Source organism: Gymnoscopelus microlampas (assembly GCF_963454915.1).
Source record: "Gymnoscopelus microlampas genome assembly, chromosome: 24".
In the NCBI taxonomy this organism is placed as follows: Eukaryota; Metazoa; Chordata; class Actinopteri; order Myctophiformes; family Myctophidae; genus Gymnoscopelus; species Gymnoscopelus microlampas.
In genome coordinates, this window is record NC_139961.1 from 21,555,313 (window position 1) to 21,566,447 (window position 11,135).

Sequence of the window (11,135 nt, forward strand, 5' to 3'; positions counted from 1 at the left end):
GTTTGCACGTTTAGATCTAAAACTTTCTTTGAAGAACGACACATAACTGCCCATAAACATGCCTGTGATTGTGTATCACATGCCTATCAACAAGTGAGTGATATTTGACAAATAGACTAATGAACTAGCAGGAAAAAAATGATATACTGTACTATAATATATTACAAATGTGTTTCCTTTCAAAGGGCATACTTATATTGTATGAGTATTGTGTACTAACCAGTGGTGTAAAGTAACTAAGTACATTTACTCAAGTACTGTACTTAAGTACAATTGTGAGATACTTTTACTTTACTGGAGTATTTCCAATTGTCTATACTTTTACTTCCACTCCACATATCTGAGGCAAATATTGTACTTTTACTCCACTACAATTCTTTGACAACTTTAGTTACCAGTTACTTTATTTTATACCTAGGCGATGCGACGCGTTGTGAGCTTGTAGATCTGCTATTTTCAAACATTTTTGATAACAATACTTTTGTACTTTTACTCAAGTAAATTTTGAATTCCAAACTTTTACTTCTAACAGAGTACTTCTACATTGCAGTATTGATACTTTTACTTATGTAAAACATGTGAGTACTTTTTCCACCACTGGTACTAACCGTGGTATAATTTGAAAACCACAAGTTACCAATTAATGTATTCAGTCTGCCCTCATTAATAATTGTTTAATTGATGTATTAATGCTTACATTACATTACCTACTGAGACTGTGTGAGCCTCATCGTTCATGTTTTTGTATATCAAGTTTAATTACAATTACCACTATTCAAATGTGTGACATTTTGTAAAGATAACTCCAGGCTCAGAACACATCCACAGAAAGTGACAGTGGAAAGTATGATTACATTTGTAATCTGTTTTTGTGACAATGATCGACAGTCGTTACACCACTTCCATAGATTTTGAAATCACACATAGGCAAAGCAAGTTTATACAGCACATTTCAACAACAAGGCAATTCAATGTGCTTTAGCCTATACACAAAACATTAAGCAGAGGAAACACATTATAAAAGGACATTTGAATTCACACAAACACATCTAATAGAAAAACATATCTCCTTTTTTTATACTTAAATTGCAAGTTGTTCATATTACATTTCATATTTGAAGTACATATATTATATCTTCGTGCAATTGTTTCGTTATATAACATATCTCCTACATAATACCTTCAGGACACAGAGCAAAAAACTCAAATAAAACAGAAAAATCACACCCAGTGTGAAGTGGGCGGTGTGGTCACAGTGGTCATCACAGTGATGGAAGTGATTCACTTTAAAAAAACATAAAAGTGCATAGTCCTATTTATAGGGCTATGCACATGTGTCATGTGTTTCTAGCCAATCACAGTCCTGAATAGAGTCATGGTGGCCAATCACGGTGCAGGGTTAGGGGGGTACAATGGTGGCCAATCACAGCGCAGGGTTGGGGGGGTGCAATTGGGTCGATGTCCAAACCTCACATATAAGGGCGGTTGCACCGCCCAAAAATAAGAGAGAAATGACAGTGCATGTGAATCATTTTTACAAAAAACTCAATGAAAGGCAGCGGCAAACAGAAAGGTTTTTTAACTGTGATTTTAAAGAACTGAGAGCATCAGACCTGCAGTTTTCGGGGATTTTGTTCCAGATATGTGGTGCATAAAAACTGAATGCTGCTTCTCCACGCACGTTTTTTGATTCATATACAGTACTATAGGCTATTATGCATTATAGTCATTGGGACCTACGGAGACGCGCACTCTCACGTCCCTCTTCTTCTTTTCATGGATATGCCTACCGACACCGACACCGATCATGGCTGCAGTCACAGTCATTACGCCTAAAGCAAGTATTCCATTACGTGTCTACAAGGAGATAACACAAGGAAAAATAGAGTGAGAGACTTATTATCAATGGCTTTTGAGTTGAACTCAAAATACACGTAAAATAAAATAAACAAAGTTATAATTAATAAGTAATAATCATAATTAATCATTTGTAGGCTATCATAACTCCAAACTGGTGTAGACTGAAGCCTTATCTGAGCTTATTTTTCCTTTATACAGTCATAATTTTGTTCAGATACCTTTATAATTATACAGTCAAATACAAACATGAATAAATATGTATGTATTTTAATATACTAGAGGTTTGGGCTGCTACGCGGCCCTCACATCTAGAGTTCGGGCCGCTACGCGGTCATACTTTCGGGAGCTTTGTCAGAGTACCTGTTGTACCGGTCAGTCATTGTCCCTTTTATTCCCATATATGGAGATCCCTGATGTCATCAGTATATGCCCATATATTGGAATGCCCATATATGGGCATATTGGTTGGATTCCCTTTGAAGTCGGTCATTGCACATAATGGACGATCCGTCACTATGTAGACTGTATAGGCAACAGTCAGTGACAGAGACCTTACCACTGCTGGTCACTACCACGTCACAAGTGCATCAGATGAATGATCTCTAGATTAACTGTACACCATACAGTACATAGACCAATTATTTGTTTACTAACATTGAGCCTGGACGCACAGGTGATTGTTTCACGCAATCAATTCCCAACCTGTTTCGGGGTGCGCTGGTTTCAGCACACCCCAACCCCCTCTTGTGTGTGTTGGCTAGTGAGACGCGTCCTAACGAGACCTGATATAATGGGTTTCGTTGCGCGCATACTGGCTGCACGCAGCCAGTATGACGTCGTCTGTTAAGGGGTCTATAACATTCCCACGAACATTCCTTTGAGAACGATTGGGGTGGAGGTTCTTCCTTGGCCTACTGGGAGTGTGGGTGCAACGTTTCACAGCAATTGAACACTGCCATGATTTGTGCCATAAAAACGGGCCAATCGTAGCCAATTGCAATGGATTCTGATAAAGCTGACAGTTACATCTTTATGACCTGACCACAGACATAATGAGTACCAATGTGAAAATCCAGGTAAAAAAAAAAGTATTAATTTTGGTTGTATAACCTTTATTTTATTGCTCACAATGCACTGGACATGTTGTGAACTTGTTGATATTTTCACTGAATCCTCTCCCCAGAATGTGACTACATGCTATATTGTAAGGCTGTATTTTTTCTTTCTTTTGATACATTTATGTATTAACCGATCAAATATATTGATGTGGCAAGTGCATAACATTAGACTACCTTATGAACTAGACAAATTAAATGAGCCATAATATTAAATTAATATCAGTTTATAAAATGTACAAATGATGGCAGACTAGCTGGCCCTAATTCACCAGAGTTCACTGAAAACATGTTTTTAATTAACTGAACCTCCACTTACCTGCTCAGATACAGGCACATTGTTGCGCAATGAAGTGACAAAGTGCTCACAATTGTTGAACAGAAGATTGTAGGGGACAGTCATGCCCACCCACTCATTAGCCTCTGATACTATCTCATCCGGTGATCGTGGAGGATCTTCTTTGTCCAGCTTGTTGTTGACTTTCCATTCGCTGCCTTTGGCAACCTTGTCCAGCTTCTCTTTCTTTACTGTCCAGGTTGTTACTGATGAGGGGTGGGGGGGGATAAAAAGATTTCCTGTTAATATTATGGAATTAGCCAAACCCTAGTCCTGCAGAACAAATCAACATCTCAAATTAATGTTATTTTGTCCAGAATTGGATTTAATTTGTACTGGAGTTGAAGAAAACTTCCATATGCCTACAGATTTCAGGCTTGTAAATGACTCACGATTGTTTGCATTGCGTGCCAAATGGACAACTTCTCCATCCCCGACGTACAATGCCCAGTGGCAGTACAGATCGACTTCGAACGGACCAATCGAACTTCCACGTTGGAATTCAATCAGGTCCCCGCGGTTTGGCTATATAGAATGAATAAAAATGAAAAACTGTTCTATTGCAACAAAATAAATATAGGCTACAGTATATATGCATTAAATAAGTTACAAAAGAGAAAGACTGAAAGGGAGGCTAGGTACATATAAGTAGGCTAGAATAAGTAAGTAAAATGCAACAGCAAATCATAGAATAGCAACCTAACCTTAGAGTTTTTTGCAGCCATAGCTTTTCTTGACTCAGCCAACCGCTCGACTGAAAACCAGGGACTTTTGCTGTGGCTAACCCCAGGCTCTGGAATGCCCTCTCCACTGAGAGGTTCCGATTGGAACTAAAATGACCCTCCCCTTCACATTGGATCCACCCAGTCCATCGAGGCTTTTAATACTTGCAGACTAGCACTTTTTCATGGCTTTTAATCACAGCCAAGCTTAATTTGAATTTGATCACATACTGTTTGATTGTATATTGTTTTGTTGTATTGTTTTTTGACCTCTGCAGCACTTTGGTCGACTGTCGTTTTTAAAATCCTAAAGGATTCCAATTGTTTATATCAATTGTCTTAATTTGGTTTATTAACTGATGCAATGATATAACACAATTGATGAAACTGCCTTCTTGCTGATCCCCTTAATGTCTTGATCTGAGAGAGCGAGAGCGAGAGCGAGAGAGAGAGAGAGAGAGAGAGAGAGAGAGAGAGAGAGAGGGTGTAAGAGAAAGATATCAGTCATGTAGCTAGATAATGACTCCTATAGGAATTCTATTGGAACATTGGAAACTCCTATAGGATTCTTATTGGAATGTCATAATCCTATAGGATTCTATTGGAAATTTGGAAAATCATATAGGATGTTTTGACTAGGGTAAGTGTGCTGTAAAGTTTGATTTGATTTGATTCTTTCACACAAATGATGCGATGACTTGTGACAGCTATTTATAATCCTTCATATCCATATCCATATTCACTTTCGATACTAGAACCTATTATGTCGGTTAATAGTAATAGCAAGACGCCATGAGTGCAGCACAATGGATCGCAACATAACAGATCACTGGTGACCCAGTGAGACATAACAGTACCACCTGACAATAGTTGTAGGTGGTAGCCTAGATGTTAAAGTTTGTTTAATAGATTCCTTAATTAGTAAGGTGCATTCAGTAGAGCGACAAATTTGAAGTGCTGGACCAAGAGATCAGCAATAAAAAAGGTCAACACATTAAGTGCAATTTATTGGCACATCCACAAGGATTGTACTAATACATGTTTCCACATAAAGTTTGTGGTGGTGGTGATGTGTGTTGAAGAAGAAGGGGAAAACAGGGTCTAGTACTCACATCCTCCTTTGGTCCCCGCATTTTCGTTTGCAAACGTTTCATGACCTTCTTGGTCCTGCTTGTGTGTCCCCCTGAGACACTCTATCCTGCTGAGTAAAAATATAAAGAATCTCCTCACGCATTAGAAGGACAATATCAGTCACCAGAACCAAGGACGGTGTTTTCAATGAATCTAACATGGTTACAATGGAGTTTTAAGTTACAATGGGTTTGTATGGGAAGGGGGCGTGTCTGTTGAAATGAATATAAAATATCTAAATACTGAATAAAACAACTTAAAACCTGTCTGGGGTGCTCACAAAAGCCAGAGTAGACGTTAAAATGACCCCAAATATGTTTGAAAGTGAAATATCCCTTTAATACAGAATTCATTTCATAAGGTTTTATCTGACTTCCATACATATTTAGATATTTTCTGAGTTGCGGTTCCAAAGGACCAAAGGCAATCGTTTAGAAGTTTGATGGTTATTTTCAACTTTAAGGTCCGTAAAGTCTATCACAGGTGAAAGAGAACCAAAAAAAGAGAACCAAAAAAGTATGCCAATAACCACTATTCTGGGACGAACATTTGGCAAAAATAGCAGATACAAGCTCACAATGTGTCACAATGCGAAGCGCTGTGACCTTGTCGATCTGTTATTAAAGATAATGTATAGTGTTGAGTGGACACAGGAGGGTCCCCTTGTATAGAGCCCTGGGGGACTCCGGTCAACTACTCAATGACATTTTGACTACGCCTGTAAGTCCTGTTACACTGGCACCACAAAGACCCTAAAAATGATTTCCAAACCGCACAAAATAAATTAGTCAGGTTGATTTTACATCTCTATCCAAGGACTCACCTCCTCCTGGCTCACTTTGATCAGCTCAAGCGGCTTAAGGGTGGAAGAGAGAGCAGGCCTATCACTGATTAGATTGTGTAGGATTGTGTAGGATGCAGAAGATACTTAGCAACTGTTCCTAGTTCTCTGCAATTATTTCACCAAGGTCAGTTATGTTCACAATCACGCCACCAGAGGGTGCTCCACCTACTTGGTACCTTGTAAGTTCAAAACATGCATGGGAAAAACAAGAACAAAATGTCATCATACTGGGAGGGATACCGGGTTGTAATTCAATGTATGAACGCTTTCCGACTCTTTTAATTGTACATTTGTGTATATAAAACCATATCCCCTATCGAATCTCTTAATTACACCAACATTGTTCATGTGAAGCAGTTTGTATATGCTTATTTATTGCATACATAGCCTAATGTTACTAGATGAAATCGTTGTATGGCACTGCAGTTGCTTTATTTGGCCAGGAGATGGCGCAGTTCACCATCAAACCACAGAGGGTGCGCATCATCTTGTCAACTTGGAGGTTTGAGGAGGGAGTGAATTGCTGTTTACTAGAAGAGCAGAGACTAGACTGTGGTACAGCAAAGTGTGCTGTTGGTTCACCTACCAAATATCAGTCTAAAATTTAAAAGAGCGCTTCACCCATTTTCAACCATATCTTATATAATTGGTCCACACTAATGTGCAATATAATTTATAAGATTGCACAATTTCTGTCTGCTCACTTTGTGTCTCATTGGTGGGCTGTGGACAGTTCAGAAACCTTAATGACATCATCGGTGGTCATTTCAAACAAGAATCCAAACAAAATAATAATTGAATCAAGCACAGTGGCCTCTATTTCAGTGTGCTAACTTTCGAGGAAGAGAAATGCTGTAGTTCCTATTAGCTTGGAATCCCCATCGATGATGTCACTGTTATGCAGGTTTCTGAACGGCCCACCAATAAGACAGAGGGAGTAGATAGACATGTTGCCTTCTTATAATGAGCATTAGTGAGGACCAATTATATGAGGATAACGCCCCTTGCGCAGTCCTAAATCCCAAATTAGTGGGTTTAGCCAGTCTGACCCTTTATAGGTTCCTCTGGGCCCTATAAAGGGCCATGTCATTTGGGCCATATCATTTCTTTATATTTAAGGAACATATAATTCAGCATCTCATGAATATTATAACATACTCCATTTAAATAAATAAATGATGAATTATTGTTTGTACAGTACATACAGATCAACAGAACATAAAAGAAAAGGATGAATAACCTGTGTTGCAGCGGCTTGATAAAGAACCATCTTTAACATCTTATGGTGGTCCCTGGCACAAAACCTTTCAGATGGGTGACTGCGGCCATATATACAGTATATTAATTTGGGGGTCCTTGACATAAAAAGTTTACAACCACTGCTGGACTCAATCAGTCCAAAGCCTCATACGGTATATATTACACTAATTGGCAAAATAATATGAACACACAATTTTTTGATTGATTGATTGATTGAATACTTTATTAACAGTTTGCACAAAAAAAGTGCAGTTCTATAGAAAAGGATTCTAAAGGATTAAACCCAAGAGAGTACCATGGCTTGTTTCCATTGGGGTCCTGTGTATTCAATTCATCGAAGTATCCCCAATCATCAAGAACATATCCTTTCTACATGCCCTGAAGAAGGTTCAAAGATGCTCAAAGATGAACTAGCCTTTATATTAAAGCTTTTAAAACTTTTTTGGCAGTTTAAATACATTTTTCAACTTATTTGACTTTGAAGGCTCCCCCTTTTCTAACCAAAGAGCTCCTACACTGCATCTATCTAACAACTGCATCTATCTAAAAGACTCAGCCGCCTCCATTGCCCCAATCATTACTCACATAATAAACCTCTCCATCATACAGGGACGGGTCCCTAACGACTTCAAAAAAGCAAGGGTGACCCCTCTGTACAAAAAAGGAAACCAATTAGACCCTATTTCTATTCTTAGCTCCATCTCGAAAGTCATGGAAAAAATTGTCTATGAACAGGTCGATAAGTACCTTGCCGAGAACAATCTAATTTACAAATTCCAATCTGGTTTCAGAACAAACCACTCAATTTGAACGACTCTATCAAACAAGATGTCGACAAGGGCAAATATTGCGGCATGGTCATGCTGGACCTCCAGAAGGCCTTTGACACGTCAAGTGGCTTAAGGGTGGACGAGAGAGCAGGCCTATCACTGATTAAATTGTGTAGGGTGCAGAAGATAGTTAGTCCTTGATGACACGTCGGTGAACTGGATGAGATCCTACCTGGAAGGGAGGGAGCAAGTGGTGGAAGTAAACAACACCCAGTCCCCTCCCCTCCCAGTGACTTGTGGTGTTCCTCAAGGAAGTATACTAGGACCTCTACTGTTCCTGATATATGTGAATGATATGTCTTCAGCTTGCGACTGCAAACTGTTCTTGTTCGCAGATGACTCGGCTCTGCTGGTCTCGGACAGGCTGCAGGTTGAGAAATCTGGCTCTCCGACAACAAACTTTCATTACACCTGGGTAAAACCAAATCCATCCTCTTTGGGTCCAGTCCTAACCTTAGCAAGGCCGAGAGTTTCACGATCAAAGTGGGTGAAAATGTTATCACAAGAAAGGAGCAAATTACCTACCTGGGTTCCATCTTGGAGGCAAACCTCTCCGGTAACAAAAACGCTGAAAGAGCGATCAAAAAGGTCCACAAAATAACACGATATTTGTGGAGGATTGGTCGTCTAGTCAGTAAGAATACTCTGAAGATTCTTGCAGGGGCCCTCATACAAGGTCATTATGATTATGCATGCACTTCATGGTATCACAACACCTCCAAGGCCTTAAAAACAAGGCTCCAAACATCCCAAAACAAACTTGTAAGGCTACTTCTTGGCCTCAATCACAAAACCCATCTAACCCCTGCTCATTTTGCTAGGATTGGATGGCTTAGGGTTGAGGACAGAGTACAGCAACTTGCTATGGCCTGGTCTTCAAGATACACCACAACATTGGGATCCCCCTGTATTAGTCAAAATACTACTATATACTACTATACTATAAGCCAAAATGTTAATCAAGTCCATGATCATAACACCAGAGGCAGCTCCACAAATCATGTTCAACCCAGATTTGGCTCAACAAAGGGAAGTAACTTGTTCTCATGCTATTTATCAAAAATGTGGAATGCCCTACCAAAAGGAGTAAAGGAGTGTAAAACCCTACTCACTTTCAAAACTGCCCTAAAGATACACCTTCAGGAGGCTGCAATTCAAAAATGGCCCCTGTCCAAGTCCTAACCTACCCCATGTCCTAACCTAACCTACCCCCTACCCCACATCTCTCTTTCTTCTTTTGTACATATTTTTCACTCTTCATACCAGTAACCTAAAAACTGATTGTATGACATTCTGTATAGTAGTGTGTATATCTGTATGTCTCTTATATGTCATCATGATTTGTGTGCATGGGGATCTCATCTTAAACAAGCTAAGTGCTTAATGAGCTATCCAGTTTAGTAGACCTTGTATTGTGAATTTGTACTTCCATGTACTGTTATGTACTGTCATGTACTGTTCTCATGTCTTACTAAATAAAGTACATCAATCAATCAAACGACTTTAAGAACACTGCACTCCTCTTTTGATTTTTTTCTAAGATTTGTCTCCATCAGTCCAAAGCCTAAACTATGTCTGTACATATTAGTTGGCAGCATAATATGAACACACAGTATGGCCAATCATGAACACTAAACAGTGGGTCTAGACATAATTAAATACCTCAAATACAGTAATTTGGTTAGAATCAACATATCTGAAATATTGTCTATTGTCTTAATAGACATAATTTCCCCTGCTGTAGCATAGAGCAGTGATACACTGAGCACTTTTACACATATTTCTGTCCAGTGGTTGAAAGTAACTGAGTACATTTACTTAAGTACTTAAGTACAATTATGAGGTATTTGTACTTTACTTGAGTATTTCCAATATCCAATACTTTTACTTCTACTCCACTACATCTCGGATCCAAATATTGCACTTTTACTTTTATTTGAAAAATGTAGTTACTAGTTACTTTGTAGATTTTGATTATTATTGCAAAACATGCATTAACCACTTCAGCCATACATTTCGGCCATTTGAAAATAGCTGATCTGCAAGCTCTCGCAACACATTGTGAGCTTGTAGATTGGCTATTTTCAAAAGATTTTTAGACATTTGAAAACTTGAAATGGGACATTCTGCATAATGAGTACTTTTACTTTTGGTACTTTAAGTACATTTTGATGCCAATACTTTTGTACTTTTACTCAAGTACATTTTTAAGTAGTAGTATTGATCCTTTTACTTAAGTTTCACATGGACCTGTTAGCGTGTTGGTGTCACGTGACCTGATATGCGGGGTGAGGGATGGATTTGGGGATAGAGCTGATGTGAAACTGTAGCGAGGCATATCCCGTAGCGACAGACGCTTAGCCTGGTAAACCACCACGACCGGGATGGCTTACCAGGCTAACAGACGCTGGCAGCAGGTCCAGCTGTCCCGCCGTTATCAGAAATGGCGCTGGGCGTCACTTCATGCGATGCTTCAGAGGGAAAGCACATCTTTTGTAACATCTCATTTTTCTAAAAACATGTTTTTAGAGAAATTCAATGTCTGGGTAATACACTATTTCCTTATTTGAATCGTTTGCATCTCTTCATGCATCCTCAGTGGACAAGGCTTATTAACAGGTCCAGAATTTCTCAATGACAGAGATGTGCTTACAGACCTTCAACTTAAAACCTTTTTTTTTTTTCTTCTTTTTCTTACTACATGGGAAACTACATGGAAAAAAATGTTTTTATTATAACTTCAAAACATGCCTGGAGAGGATCTTTAAAGTAATATGGTTCTTCTGTTGTTCTCAGTGTCATCAGCTGCATGCTATGAATGATCATTAAAAGCAATAAATCAATACTTGATCTATATTTGGTCATAGGGATCACATTGCTGTTTATTGTAATGAGAATAGGGATGGGCAATATTATCGATATCGCGATATTGCTTTTTCAGATACAGGTTTTATGAAAAAACATTCAAAGAACCTATCACAGATCTGCAGCTACCCAATATGTAGTGTATATATAAACAATATGTAGTTGTGATAT

General features: G+C 38.8%; 1 protein-coding gene across 2 annotated transcripts; it reads right to left on the reverse strand.

The window, feature by feature from the left end:
- Positions 1-1,410: 1,410 nt before the first annotated feature.
- Positions 1,411-4,071, reverse strand: LOC311040957 (phospholipase A and acyltransferase 2-like). 2 transcript variants are annotated; one of them, XM_084051397.1, is made up of 5 exons: positions 4,017-4,071; positions 3,705-3,837; positions 3,295-3,518; positions 1,737-1,857; positions 1,411-1,598 (listed from the first exon to the last, which is right to left on the reverse strand). In XM_084051397.1, the coding sequence occupies exons 1-5, from the start codon at positions 4,035-4,037 to the stop codon at positions 1,591-1,593; spliced, it is 507 nt and encodes a 168-aa protein (XP_083907523.1). In that variant the 5' UTR covers positions 4,038-4,071; the 3' UTR covers positions 1,411-1,590. The 2 variants fall into 2 exon arrangements, with proteins under 2 accessions (XP_083907523.1, XP_083907522.1); XM_084051396.1 differs by having other exon boundaries at positions 1,414-1,857.
- Positions 4,072-11,135: the final 7,064 nt, after the last annotated feature.